The sequence below is a fragment of the Populus trichocarpa genome, chromosome 1 (assembly GCF_000002775.5).
Source record: "Populus trichocarpa isolate Nisqually-1 chromosome 1, P.trichocarpa_v4.1, whole genome shotgun sequence".
Classification (NCBI taxonomy): Eukaryota; Viridiplantae; Streptophyta; class Magnoliopsida; order Malpighiales; family Salicaceae; genus Populus; species Populus trichocarpa.
In genome coordinates this window covers 1,687,330-1,702,939 of record NC_037285.2, presented here as the reverse complement: position 1 = coordinate 1,702,939, position 15,610 = coordinate 1,687,330, and the positions used below count along the sequence as shown (strand labels likewise).

At 38.3% G+C, this 15,610-nt stretch overlaps 1 protein-coding gene across 1 annotated transcript; it reads right to left on the bottom strand.

Moving 5' to 3' along the window:
• Positions 1 to 6,908: 6,908 nt before the first annotated feature.
• On the bottom strand, positions 6,909 to 11,371 carry LOC18094328 (uncharacterized). Its single transcript, XM_006368529.3, has 2 exons — positions 9,324 to 11,371; positions 6,909 to 7,144 (listed from the first exon to the last, which is right to left on the bottom strand). Exon 1 carries the CDS (start codon positions 10,277 to 10,279, stop codon positions 9,356 to 9,358), a length of 924 nt encoding a protein of 307 aa, XP_006368591.3. The 5' UTR covers positions 10,280 to 11,371; the 3' UTR covers positions 6,909 to 7,144; positions 9,324 to 9,355.
• Between the last annotated feature and the right edge of the window lie 4,239 nt (positions 11,372 to 15,610).

Below are 15,610 nucleotides of genomic sequence, written 5' to 3'. Positions count from 1 at the left end.
TGAACTGCACGAGGATTTAGTTTCCAATTTGGGTGCACGAGGATTTAATAGCCATACCAATTTTATTAGGCCTGCTTGACGTTGAGGCCCACATTCTCATGGTAGTATAGGCTAGTGTAACTTAGGATTTAACTCGGTTTGTCAACCTATATCAATTATTTTTGTTCAAAATATATAATACTATTTCATTTTAAAAAATTTCATGGATTTGACATGATAGGTTTTGAATTAGATTTAGTTAAATCAACCAAGTCACGAAATAACCAGTAAAGTCATTGAAATTTAGACAAATTAATAGAAAAAACAGTTTAAAATTAAACTGATCAAGATTTGAGTTTAATAACTAGGCTTTTCATATATGCTTATGACACTTACCCTTCAAACACTTTTTTTTTTTGTTAATAGTCGAAATTTTATTAAGAAAATGGCTACAAAGATAATAGTCTAACTTACATCAGATGAACAAGTAGAGGAAAGGAAAGCACAAAAACTTTGCATGAAACAGGGGAGAGCAACAAAAGGGGGAACAAACAAATCATAAGAAACCAACTCCTCCCGACTAAACATTCTCTATATTAAGCTCTAAAGAGTTGGAATCAAGCCTCAGCCATAAAGCAATACTTTGACGCACCATGGAGAAACAGATTTGAAGGTTAGAGGCAACGTCATTAAAAATAACATCATTTCGGTAAAGCCAAAGATTTCAAACAACGCATGAGAAAAGAAGCTGCCATGAGAGATTCTGCTGCTTGCCTTTAACCATAGAAGACCATTGGTAGCACATATCATCAACAGATTTTGGAAAAACACTGCAAAAGCCCCGATTAGAAAGCAGTTTCATCCATATATTCCAAGTGAAATGGCAGTGAATGAAGAGGTGACTTGAAGATTCCAAGCCTTTATTGCAGAAAGCGCATCTTGACTCCTGAAGGGTTAGGTAGTCATGCTGAAATAGAAAAATCTCTTGTGGTTACTTTGTCTTGGACAAGGAGCCAAAGGAAAAGTTGCACTTTTGGTGGGGTTAGTTTTATCCAAACAGAAGATTGGAATGGTTTGGCACCACCGTAGAGCAGATGGTCCATCATTTTGGAGCAAGATTTTACACTGAAGAGGCCATCGCTGTTGAGGGTCCAGATTTTCTTATCCATCTTGTGGCAGAACATTGGCTTGGATTCCAGCAAGGATGATAAAAGTGATAGTTGTTCTTGTTCAAAATGAAATAGAGGTCTGCGCCATTGTAGGGACCAGAGCCAGATTCCATTGCTCCATCTACCCATGTTAGCCACCAAAGCAGATTTAGAGGAAGACAAAAAGATATAGCCTAGGGAAGGCTGTTTTGAGAGGGTAGTCACCAATCCAGTTGTCTAGCCAAAAGGACGTTAAACTACCATTCCCCAACATGAATTTGCAATGATTCGTGAAGACGTGGTGAACGTCGGTTTGAACAATGGACATAATATCCTTCCAGATCTTGGAGGGTTGGTTGTAGAAAATTGGGATCCCATTCTCATAAGCTGGATTGTACATTGAAATTTAGACAAGTCAATATAAAAAACAGTTTAAAATTAAATTGATCAAGATTTGAGTTTAATAACTAGGCTTTTCATTTATGCTTATGACACTTACTCTTCAACCACTTCTTTAATACAACCCTATACCTCAACACTTGAAATTTATTGATTTCACATTTATTTTAAGTTTTTTTTAGATAATAGTCGAGATTTTATTAACTTTTGTCTAATGAGAAGATATATAGCCAAGAAGTAGAAAAGAAGGCAACAACAGAAAGAAGAAGAAAAGAAGCCATAAAAGCACGACTGCTGCAACGAAAAAAAGAGAACAGAGACCATACAAAGGAAAAAGATGGTAAAAGTCAACTGTGAGTTATTCTGTTGTTATTCCATAATTTGATCTCATCAAAGCTGATCCCTACATCCATTCCGGAGTAAGCAAAATTGTTTCTATCGATCTTCACCATAAGGAAAGCCTGTGAAGAATCAAGTAGAAGCAACCCTGAAGATCTGGAGTAGCATCATTAAAGATTACATTCATTTTTAGTTCCGATCAACAAAAGGGTTGCACTCATAAATGTTGGAATATTGCCAATTATGTAGCTGCCATTGTCAAAGAAGATGGCTGCCATGTGAGAGTCAAAGAGGGCTGCTAGTGCAGCATTTGCAGCCCCTTGACATTGTCAAAGAAGGAGGCTACAATGGTGGGTTGTTGGTGGCAGCCAACAACCATTGTCTAATATCAAAGTTTGGTAAGTTTGGCAGCCACCATTGTTGACAAAGGAGCAAGAGAAGCTGTCATTGAAGCCTATAAATAGACACCAAGAGTGCAGCACAAAATGAGAGAGAGAGCAAGAAAAAAAGAGAGAAGAAGAGAGAAAGAAAGAGAAGGGCTGCCACCAGCAGCCCTGCTGCTGTATGCAGCTGCTGCCCTATGTAGCAATGAGAGATGGGAGTTGAGTGGATGTGATCCTCCTCCGTGTGTTGTATTCTTTTTCTATCTCTAATAATAGTGATCTCTCTCGTGGATATAGGCGATTTGCCGAACCACGTTCAATATTGTGTCAGTGTGCTTAGCCTCCTTTGAGCAATGATCATAAACACCACCATTCCGCATGGGGAGCAGAAATCCCCAACAATTGGTATCAGAGCCACCACTAGTGGTTTCTCCCACCAACAAATTGGTATCAGAGCCTATGGTTTAAAGTGGTGTTTGATTTTTTGCTCAAAAATGAAAGTTGTCAAAATTATGTTTTTACCATACCACTGTGTAGAGGAGGAAGAGACGAAGCCACTGGTGAAAATGGCGTCGAAATCGGACGTCGGACATGCCCGCACGCGCCAACACGCGTTGGAGAGGAGGCTGCCCAGGCGCACCAACGCGCCACATGCGAGCCACGCGTCTTCTTCGCCCGAATGGCAGACTCGACCTGAATACCAGATGACCCGACCCATAAGCTGACCCGGATAAGGATGACATCATCATGATGTAATCATGACGTCATCATGCATAGTCAACATGTCATGTCAGTGACCAGTCAGCTGACACGTCAGCATAGTGGGACCCACCAGCCACGAGCTGGGTTGAGCCGAGCCAAGAGGAGCCGAGCCGCGAGCCGAGGGTAGGATCCAGTGTAGCTGATCCTACGTGCAACCGGATTTGAGATTGAATCTGAGTCGCTCATCAGGCCAGAATTGTTTTGATCAAATCTTAGCCGTCTGAAATGTGATTTGGACGATTGCAGACTTGTTTTCAGCTAATTTGATCGTTCCGGATGCAATGGTATGGTTCGATCGTTGAGATTGTGACCAGAAATGATGGTGGTGAATTAACAAAAGGAGATTGCCCGATCAGGAGGCATCTGAAGGTCATCATGGTGGTCGATGGTGATGATGAAGAAAAAGGTGCACATGTTTACCCAATTACATGTGTTGAACTGCTAAATGGAGAGATTTTTTATTTGCCGAATGAAGGCAAAATTAGGACACTCTGGACACCCGATCATGTGGATGATTTAAGGTGAAGAGTGGAAATTGACGAAGACCAATCTTGACGAATCTAAGCACTGGTAGTCTCGCCAGATGTTGAGAAATCAGGTATTAAACCAGTATATTCCAGATCACTTGTAAATGAAAGCCGCAACAAAGCTAGCAAATGGTTGTATATACGAAAAGACAGTACGATGGATAAATATGGCATAAGAAGTTCTGTCTAGGAGATTGGGTTTTAAGCGGGACCAGTGTGACCCCTCCAATCTTTCCTGGGAACTTGCTTAGTTGAAGGAATATCCATACGGTACTATTTTCATATATATAGCAGTCTGTAATGAAACGGTTGAAGACTAGCAGGATGACGGCACAAGGGAACAGTTGGGTTTCATATGTTCAAGGATCTGATGGAGTGGTGATTTCTCCAAAGAAGTTAGATTCGGTGACTGTGATTTCTCGAGGGTAGAATTGATGAAGACCCTGTTAATGGAAGAGAAATACAACAAGGAGATAAAGATTGGCACCCTATTTTGATTTGGATAGGTGTTGTGACAGGATGAGCTGCTGTCAAACATAAGCAAGGAATAAGGAGAAATCTGGAGAACAGAAATTGCACGAGGGCACACGGAGATTGTGCAGGAGTACTTGTGATTCAACGAGGTACTGAAATGAGACAACAGGTGCAAGGAGAAGAAGAGTTCCCAGATGAAGCTCAGAGCAGAGATTGTGTAGAAGTTGTGTACAACATGAAGTCTCTTGTGCTCTTGATGAAGACAACAAGCGAAGACCTTTCCAATACATACAAAGATGGAAAGATGAGCTGTTGTAGAGGCACCTATTTGAGGGGGTGCAAACGCCTGTGATAAAAGGTAACCGCCTATGATGAAAGGCGAAGACACCAAAGAGAGTTGGTGTATGTGGAGCTGTCAAGCAGAAAGGCACAGAAGCTCCAAACATAGAAATCAAGGTGGAGGATTGCGAGGAGTGTACCACAACTTTCTCTTTCTATGTGATCAGTGGCAGTGATCTCTCCCATAGTCCACATGGTGGTAGAGACTTTTGGAGCCACTTTGAAGCATCTCAGATGAAGGAGGATGCGACCGCCTATGAAAGGCGAAGACACCTTAGACAGAAGGTGTGAGGGCCACGATAGGAGCCCTAGTTCAGACCGTTGTATGACGACGAGCGGAGACACCTCAGACAGAAGGTGTGTGGGCCATAATATGAGCCCAAGTTCAGACCGCCCTATGACAACGGGCGAAGACACCTTAGAGAAGGTGTGAGGGCCATGAAAGGAGCCTAGTTCAGAACGCCTCAAAGCCAATGTGATGGCTAGATATGAGTGGAAAGGTGTATAGCCAATGAAGTGGTTATGATGAGTATGGATACAAATGCAGGATTGACTTTTATGCCCCTAGGCTAAAGATCAATGAGCTAGATAACATTTGTCTTGGACAATAAATGGATGACTTGTGGAGCATTAAGACGCGACTGCTAGGAATGAGCAGAGGACATGCGCAGGTTCCGGGAACAAGTTGACTCTTGTCAAGGTGGTAAGCTCTATAATGGCATTGTAATACGCAGAGTATGAAGACAGATATGGATCAACCTTTAATGGGCTGCCCCCATGGTTAAAGGTGGAGAGCTACCTGGACTCTTAGAACTAAGAGCGAGAGACTCACGGAGATGTAAGACGTGGTTCCTAGAGTGGAACAGAGGGCAGACGCAACTCCGGGATGAGTAGACTCTTGGAAGAGTGGTGAGCTCGTGATCACATTGAAATACTCTATGACTGTCGCACTTGGAAATAGAAATTTCTGTTTGAAGGGGTGTTGTAAGCCTTGATGTGAGGCTTGATAAATCATTCCAGAACGAGCATGGATGATAAGCTCGAAGGGGAATGTTTTCCCAGAGACAAGCGTTAACACTCTTCAGATGTGATGTGACAGACCATCTGGTTGTAGTGATCCTTTTGTGTGAGAAAAGGTGTGCTTTGGTGACTCTGGTGATTGAAAGGTTTGGCGAGTACCTGTAAACTTGGCCAAGGATGTTCTCAGAATGGTAAGCTTGGAAGAGCTGCAAGATGCAAGCATGTGCTGAAGAAGCAAGAGGACAATTACCCACATAAATGGCAAAGGGGGTGATTGTTGGAATATTGCCAATTATGTAGCTGCCATTGTCAAAGAAGATGGCTGCCATGTGAGAGTCAAAGAGGGCTGCTAGTGCAGCATTTGCAGCCCCTTGACATTGTCAAAGAAGGAGGCTACAATGGTGGGTTGTTGGTGGCAGCCAACAACCATTGTCTAATATCAAAGTTTGGTAAGTTTGGCAGCCACCATTGTTGACAAAGGAGCAAGAGAAGCTGTCATTGAAGCCTATAAATAGACACCAAGAGTGCAGCACAAAATGAGAGAGAGAGCAAGAAAAAAAGAGAGAAGAAGAGAGAAAGAAAGAGAAGGGCTGCCACCAGCAGCCCTGCTGCTGTATGCAGCTGCTGCCCTATATAGCAATGAGAGAGGGAGTTGAGTGGATGTGATCCTCCTCCGTGTGTTGTATTCTTTCTATATCTCTAATAATAGTGATCTCTCTCGTGGATGTAGGTGATTTGCCAAACCACGTTAAATATTGTGTCAGTGTGCTTAGCCTCCTTTGAGCAATGATCATGAACACCACCATTCCGCATGGGGAGCAGAAATCCCCAACAATTGGTATCAGAGCCACCACTAGTGGTTTCTCCCACCAACAGTGAAATCCCTTTACAGTCTTGTACCAAGGAGACATGGCATCTTCTCTAAAGCTAAGGGAGCGACAAACAAGCTAAATTTAATGTTATTAGAAAATGAGCAGACAATGTGGGCGTAAACACAGAGGTTACATAAGAGTCTGGAATCATAAAATTTAGGACAGTGTGGATCCTTGTTTTTGTTCTCAAGTCTGAGTAATCATAGCCATATACGTCCAATTTTAGATCCTTGTTTTTGTTCCTTTTTCTTCTGCAACAACCTTATGTTAGATGCTTCCCGAGTCCGAATGTTAAGATAACCACCAACTACCACGCCTTGCCTTTCGTTCGAAATTCCTGAGGTCATTTCGAAACCAGAAAAGAGCAACGAGAGTGCTCAATTTCAGTAGATTTCAGATTTGCAAATACTTTCATGAGGCTGGGGTCCTGGGGATGGAAGCTACCATTGACAACCAAAGGGTTGCATCCGTGCAATTCTTAATCAAGGAGACATTTCATCCTTGAACATGACACTGATAAACGAGATAAATCTACTTGTTAAAAAACAGTTGAATGCACAATGTGGGTGTGCATGCACAGAAGATATATAGCAGGCTCCTCTTCATTGAGGTCCAAACTATAGAATTCATCTTCCATACATTGATATTTTAAATTTTGTAAACTCCTTTTCCTTATCCAAAGAGCTATAGAAAATGTCATGGCCAATGACTACAAATCTTACATTTCAACCGTTCTAAATAATGTTTAAGGTTTCACATCTAGTTTCCACAAAGGATTATTCGGCAGAAAAAGATAAACACAAAAGATCTGTGGAGCTTGTCTTTGAGGCAAAACAAGCCTTTCTTTGTTCATTGAGCATTTCATCAGCCTTATTGATAGCATTTCATCTTCCATTTGCACTCTGCAGAGAATTAAAACGTACAAGTTACAAGGTTTGACTGCAGAACAGATAAAACACAAGGAGAGTGAGCAACAAAAAGTAGTGCAACTGTATAAACATAACGAGAATACATGGCGCTGTAACTGTACTTCTTCGATTGACAGTGATACTAAAGCCATAACTGTCCACAACTCAATCACAATATTTGTAAAGTAAATAATTACTTCTTCAATGCCTTTTTCACAACGCAAGTAAAAAAAAATATCATTAGCTAGAAAAATCAAACCTAAATCTACCTTTTTCTTTTATCATTCTCAAAATTTCAAAATTTCTTAAGATGCATGCAATAGCATTCAATTTTAATATGAATGTCCAAGCTTTTCTAACATTTTCTTAAGAATTACCTTTTGAATTGAACCTGCATGATTAGAGATGATAGGAATCCCAGTTAGCAAACAAATTATCTCATAAAGATGAAGAAAATGCTAAGCAAGCAACTACCTTTTGATCACTTCCCTAATAAACAATATAACCACTACAGTTGAAAAATACAAACTATTTTCACCGAAACCTCAATCACAGTCGCAGGGCGTGCACGGGGCGTCGAGCGATGGCGGGTCTGCCTTCTGAGTGGTGTGTGTTGAAAATGGGGTTTAGGTATAATCATAAAGTCATGATTATAAGGTTCAGGTCGCCACCTAGTATTATGGTTACTAGAAAACCTATGATTTGCGAGAGTCCCGGTAATGGACTGGTTGTGTAAGGGAAAGACACATCACCCTTAGTGCACTTTACCTATGGTAATTAGCTGCATTGTTGTTTGATTGTTATTCTAAGTTGTGTTCTCATTCGTCAGTCTTATTTAAGGTTCAAGGCAGATCTTCTCTTGTGAGAAAGTCTTTACCTTATTAAGTTAAAGTATAATTGTTCTAAGATCTAAATTTTAGCATCGTATTTATTTTGCACTTTGTACCTTTAATATCTAAGGGTATACTTATAATGTAATTTTACACCCTCAAATATTAAAGTTTACAACTAAATCCTAACACTTTAAATATAAAGTGAATAAAATGATTAGTAAAGGATTTTTGAATATGCATGTAACTAGTATAAGTCTAAGTGTAATGAAATGTAAGAGTTCATTTCCCTCTGTTTATCTCTAACATGATATCACAGCTAGATTAATCTAGTGGGGTGTTTGAGAAATTAAAGCATGTTTGTAGATAAGAGTGTTGATGTACAAGGGACATCCTCATAAGGAAAAAAAAAGGCATAAGATGATGGAGCCCAATAAAAGAATTGAGACCTTGCTTAAAAAAGAGATAGAAGAAGCCTACGAAAGAGACTTGGTGCAAGTTGACAACTTACTACACAAGAGATGAGATGTGGTACAAGAGATACCACACATGAAGAAAAGAAAGAGAGAGGTCTATCTAAAGGAGATGGGAAATGGCCAAGAAGTCATGATAAGAAAGGCACCAGCTTGATGAATAGCGAGCCAAAATAGAATGGCCACTTGAAAAGTTTAATCTTGAAAAGTAGTGTTTTGCTAGAGAATTGTGGCAGCATTCACAAGACGAGAAAAAATAGTTAGGAGCAGCCATGTTTTAGACAAACCATTCTTAAGGAAAGGAAGATTGAAGAGATGGCAATGAGATGCCATTAGCAAGTCATGACAAAATGATTTTCAATCAAAATTTAAATTTCAAGAATTGTGAGACTTTCAAAATCAAAGTAGAGTGTTCGAATTAATTTTGAAGTCAAAGTTTTTTTAGTTCTCCTAAGTGTATGCATAATTATTAAAGATATATTTATCTTTTAAGTCTCTTGTATCATCCTAAACTAGTATAAATATGTGTTCAAAGTATTGTAAATCTGAATCCAAGTCTAAAGAGAGTAATATTTATATGAATGAGATTATTCTCCGCAATGCTTCCCCTTTTCTCTTTCAAATATTTCTAACAACTTAGTTAGGGCTAGAAATCGCGAACTACTACACGGGATTGTTTGGTGTTCTTCAATAGCTAAGCTTGACAAAAACAAGAACAGGCTCCCTTATGGAAACAGCAGTTGCATTTACTAATCTCAATCTCTTTAATTTTCAGAACTTGAAGCAAATCCAATAATATATATGTAATAAGTACCTAATGATTTAGCATTTAATATTAACTTCAAACAGTAAGGAAAATGCAGAACTTACAACAAGAATTATTACGGTCGGTACTCATCAGATCAGTGTTTTCTAATATGATCACCACCACCATCATAATCTAATCCATCCAACAGCTCTGTATAACCTGTCTCCTTCACCATCATTTCTTTCATATCAAGTTCTCTGTTAGTTACAAAATATTGCCATTCATAAAGAAGCCACACCTGTTCTTGCAGAAAATGCTCCTTGTCCGAGTGATTCTTGTGCCAGTGAACCACATTCTGTGGATCTTCAAGCCATCTCTCGTTCACTCTTAAATTCGAAACTGAATCACGCAAATTGGGGAGCTGTTCGTATCTCATAAAAACCTTCCCTCCTGATCTAAACCCTTCCATCTTTGAACTCATAATCACCATTCTTCTCAGTGTTTTTGGCCGGTGATCTAACATTCTCCAATAAAAGTAGGTGACTGGGAAACCTTGGATGGCAGCAAAAGTGCTTTTGCTGAAATCATGAAACAGCATAGCTCCTTTGATAGTTGATAACAATCCAACCTCATACGCCGTGCACGTATAAGTATGATAATCATCACCCTCCCAATCAACCTTCATCTTGGTGAAGTTTTGACAACAAGGTTGTGCAGTTGGAGAAGGGAAACGACAGAGCTTAATTTTGAGAGATTCCAGATTTGCAAACACCTTCATTATAGCAGGGATTGCAGGTAATGGAATGTGGTGGTGCCGTTTTGAGCATGGAAGTGAATGACCCTTCTCACCTGTACTCAAGAATCTCAGGGTGAGATTAACAGTTTTGGAGACAAAGGAAGACCAAGTCTTGCTGACAGCTGAGCATCGAATGAGGGTTTTGGGGTCATCTTCCATTTTTGAAAAGATTTTGATGGTCAATTCATCAGGTAACTTCTGAAATTTGTCTGCTAATCTTGCTGATCTCCTCAACGGGAAAAGTTGATTTTGGCTTTGTTGGGTTGATTTGGATCTCTTCATTTTTTTTTTCCTTGAAGATGCAGGTGCAGAAATTGTAGTTGGTAGGGCTTAAGTTTGACAACATTTAGATTCCTGTGAGAGGAAATTTATGGAAATGTTGAACTGTAGGAAGTTTAGTTGCCATCTGGGGAGAACGAGGATTTAATAACCACTAGTCGTTATCCTGCGCATTTGCTCTCAGTATAATTTTCTCTCCTTTTCAATTCTTTATTTTTATAAAGATTTTGGACTACAAACGCAAAATTAAATTTGTAATATGCTATTGTTGAGTGAACACATGTCCTGAACCAATAAGTGAAACAAATCTAATTTAATTTGAAATCCGAGTCAAATTAAGTTTCGAATCGTTTGTTTCTAGAATAAATATATAGGGTAAACTGATCAAGTTTAGCTAAGTCATGACGAATTTAATAAGATGATAACTTGAATAAAAATCCTAGATAATATATAAAACAAACCTAAAAGAGCAAGAAAAAGAACACATAATTAACACATGCATCATGAAGTAATTTAAAAATCATTTACCATTGTAATCGAATTAATAATAATTTTACAGATGTAGTAATTGAAAGATCTCACAATTTAATGTTTGATGTTTCAATTTTTTTTTTAAAAAAGGACAGGAAAATATTTCATGTGACACAAATTGAGCAATTAATGGGAAATAACTAAATCAAGTGAAAACACACACACGGAAAAAAAAAATCCCTTGAATTAATAGAATGAAAAAGAAAAGGAGAACATATACCCATAATTTGGGACTATGGCTCTTACCTTTGCCAATTCTCCATAAAACTAAAATCGGTCTCTTGGTTTAATTAGCAATCATATACCCACCTCGCAAAGAAAGAGAGAACATACCTATAATTTGGAGATAGTTTTATTTTCTTAATTGAATAATTGGTATGTAAAAACAGTTTCTATAAGCGACTTTTTGTTTCCCATCTTCATTCTTCAGTGAAGGATTATATCCCTTTATGGGTTGTGGCTACTGATATTTGTTTGGGAGGAAAAAACACACTGGATTTAGGGTTATGCCTCTTGATAGAATTATGACTCCTGACATGTGTTTGCGTTTAGGGTTATGACTCTTGACATGTGGTTGCGTTTAGGGCTATGACTCTTTTACTTTTGATGTACTTCTCTTTTAACTAAGTTATAAAAGCCCTATAATTACTCAAACTTCCAAGGAATTCTTAATTAATATATTATGGAGGTTGGGCTCGAAGGACACAAGCCTGTGGAAGGAAGTGGTCAAATTCATACACAACATTAACTACTCTAGTTTCCTGCCGCAAGCCCCTATTTCAAGAGCTGGAAGCACATGGACGCGTATGATCAACCATTGCGTTAAAGACAACAGGTTACAAGAGATTGTGTCTCATCAATCTATGATTCTTATTGGAAATGGCAAGAGAACAGTGTTTTGGCATGATACTTGGCTTACCAATTACTGTCTTGCAGATCGTTTCCCTACTCTTTACCATTTATCCAATGATAAAGATGCCAGCATTGACAAGATGGGAATGTAGGATGGTTTTGAATGGACATGGTTCTTTTCCTGGACAAGACCTTTGAGGGGTCGAAACATTGGCTTGTTAGAACAACTATATGTTTTTCTCTCAACGGTGCACTTAGACAACGAGGTAGATGATAGACTAATATGGAAGGACAACAAATCAGGAAGATTCTCCGTTAAATCTCTATGTGGGCTGTTAAGTCCCACTCATTATCCTAACAATGGCTTCTCTTTTGCTGGAAAGGTGTAGTCCCTCCTAAATTGGAGATCTTTGCTGGATGGCTATTATTAACAGACTCAACACCCGAGGTATGCTGGTTAGAAGAGGTGTTTTGGATAGCTCGGACTCAAATTGTCCTATTTGTTTAGTTGAGGAAGAGTCGGTTGATCATTTAATTTTACATTGCCATAAGCATTGAATTATCTGGTCCAAAATCATTAAGTGGTGGGGATTATCATGGTGTTGCCCAAAGAATTTGTCAGGCTTATTCTCTCAGTGGACTTTCATGGTCCATGGTAAATTTCAGAAGAAAGCATGGTTGATGTTGTTTTTCTCAGTGGCGTGGTCCCTTTGGCTTCTTCGAAATGACCTGATCTTTCAATAAAAGTCACCGAACTATGATTCAGTTTTCTTCCTTATCATCACTCGGCTATGCTTATGGTTGAAAGCACTTCATCCTAACTTTCCTTACTCCCCTCAGACATGTTAAGATCGACAGAAGGTCTAATTCGTTGGTCCAATGTTCAGATTACTAGAACTGGTGTGATATGGTCTCCTCCAACCATTGACAGCTTCAAGTGGAACGTGGATGGCTCTTCTGTTGGAAAGCCTGGACTCTCAGGTATAGGTGGTGTCCTGCGAAACCACCATGGTCATCTCCTTGGTATTTTTTCCTTGCCAATAGGGATACTAGATTCAAACATAGCTGAACTGAGAGCTGTTGTCAAAGCTGTTGAGCTCTCAGCCTCAAATTGTCTTCTTCATCATAAACATATTACTATTAAATCTGATTCTGCCAATGTAATCAGCTGGATGCACAATTCTCATAACAGGCCATGGATGCACCGAGAGCTCTTCTCCACAGTTCAGAGATTGACTAGATTTTTTAGCTCAATTACTTTTTCTCATGTGTACCGTGAGAGCAATAGTCTGGCAGATTGTATGGCTAAGCAGGGAGTGCGAAGATCCAGTGATTTCATTGCTTGGTTTTGATCAATCTCTCAGCTTATGTCTATCAGGCTTCTAAAGGTGCTCCACTTCAGAGGTTCAGATTCACTAGAGAGATGAATTGGAGACTTTTGGAAGTTTCCCCTTGATTTTGTTGTGATGGTTATCTTGTGTAGATTCCAATGTTGCTTTCTTAGGCTATATCTGTTGTTTTGTCCTCTTTGTATGGACCTTACTTCGTTTGGTACTTCCTGCAAAATTGATATGTTGCAGGCTCTATAATTTCACATGCCGCCAGGTTATGGCGTTCAATGAAATCATATACTTCTCAAAAAAAAAAATATAGATAGCAAGTGCACCGTGCCTGCTTGTCCCTAAGGCTCACATTCTCATGGTAGTCTTGGATATGCAAAATTCAGGGTTCCCAATTCTCTTGATTTGATCAGATTCGACAAAGAAATTTGTTTAATTCTAAAACATATAGAATTCCAATTTTTTTATCGAGTTAATACAGATAAAGAAAAATGAATTGCCTTAAATGCATTTTATTTTCTTTTTATAGGAAGGGTATCGTTAAGCTTGCTTACGAGTTATCCAAGATTTGATCCCTCCCAAACAATCTTAAAAACACATCTCTCATATCGGTATTCAAGATTAGATCCCTCCTCGGACCATCTTAAACATGCATCTCTCATATTGGTTTAGTGTATTTATAAAAATTTAATAAATTCTTTTTATATGTTTTTTTTTTTTTGGATAATCATTGAAAGTACATTAAAAAAAGCCATAAAATCAATAACCGAAGCAATATACAGGGACATGACTAAATAGATAAAAAAAGGGAATAGACTTAGAGAAACATAGGAAGAGAATATGGAAAAAAAAAAAAAGAGAAATTAGTGCTGGTTTGCTACAATAGAAATAGAAAGACTAGAAAAGGAGAAACAAAACTGAAAATGACTAACTAAGATTTCTTATTATACCATAATTTGATGTCAATAGCAAATCTTAAAAGGTTATTTTCTATATAAGTGAAGTTTGAATTCAAAGCATGCAACCAAATAGCAGCTCGATGAACGATGATGAAGAAATAATCAAACAAGCTTATAGTTTTCTCCTCAAAAATAATATTGTTCCTCAACAACTAAATATCCCAAGTGGTACCGCTATGGAGATTAGTCTCCAATATATAACTCTAAGACTTGAATTCAAAACGTCAAGGAATGGAACAAACATCTCCTTAACAGCCTTCGAACTCATGAATATACAAGTAGTAACTTAAATTTTGCCCTTATTTTTCGGCACTCTAAAACTTACTTTCTTTATTATTGAATTAAAGTTTTATCAAGGATGTTATACGTTGAAGGAGGAAACAACAGCGACAGTCAACTAATGCATAGTTGCATCTTCAAAATCCATTGCCATCGATGTAGCCCTAATCGCATAATCATTTGATAGAGCACTGGAATGTGTCAGACGGTGAGAGTAAAAAACTCCAAACTCTAGTAATCAAAGAACATGATGTTTGAGAGGTTTGCACTCGTGAAATCCCTTCACAATTCTACACTAAGGAGACATGTCATACTCGAACATGACATCATCTCTAAGATATGGGAGTGACAAACGAGATAAACCTTATGTTAGGTAGATGATGCATTGCACGCTTCTCTAAATTGAAGTTCAAACCATGGAGTAACTCATGGCCAATTATTACAAATCTCAAATTTCAGCAGTTCTGAATAATGATTAAGGGTTCACGTCTAATCTTCAAACCAATAAGGAAAACATAGCAACCATGTATGAGTACTAAAATACAACAGTAAAAGAAAACTGCTGAATATGTCTGCAGAGCTTTTCTGAACTTCGAGGCGGTGCACCATCGAATGCCTAATCAAAACTCACCAGACTTATTGGTACATGGAGCTCTTCATCTGCCATTTCCACTCTGCAGAGAATTAAAACATATGTTACAATGTTTGCCATAACCGTAGTTCTTAAATAGACAAGGATAATTATACCATCACCATCCACAACTCAATAACCATAATTGTACTGTAAAATAATTACAATTTTTACCATCTCATCATCATCATTTTCTCTAACTTGATAGCAGAAGACCAAAACCGCATATGCAACGTGTGGAGTTTTTTTTATAAAAAAACTATAGCATAGGGTCCAAATTTTTTGGGAAAATATTAATAGAATAATAAAAAATTTATTTTAAACAATAGAACAGTTCATTGAGCTGCAATAGTCATTGATTTCAAATTAATTTTATTGGTTACGGCACTATTAGTTTAATTTGGTCATGTCAATGATATTACCGTAACTCAATGAATTGTGCTATTTTTATAAATAAGTTTTTTACAATACAATGTCCCTTAGAAAATGTGGGCACCGTGCTAGTTTCTAAAAAAAAAACTCCAACATATGCATCTTGTAACAAGAACGATGACACTATACCCTACTAGTCTAGCATTGCAAGGTAGAAAAACGTACAGGAAATCCAAATTTCAATATAATATGATGTAAACATAATATGTTCAACCTGAACTGAAACGAACCAAATCTCAATCTAGATTGGAAATATAGCTTGGTAGTTTGGTTGTGTGGAGACAAAGCTGCATCCTTGGTTGTTGTTACT

Bases quoted from the DNA above. Each gene is read 5' to 3' on its own strand.
- LOC18094328 (XM_006368529.3), bottom strand. From the start codon at position 10,279: ATGAAGAGATCCAAATCAACCCAACAAAGCCAAAATCAACTTTTCCCG.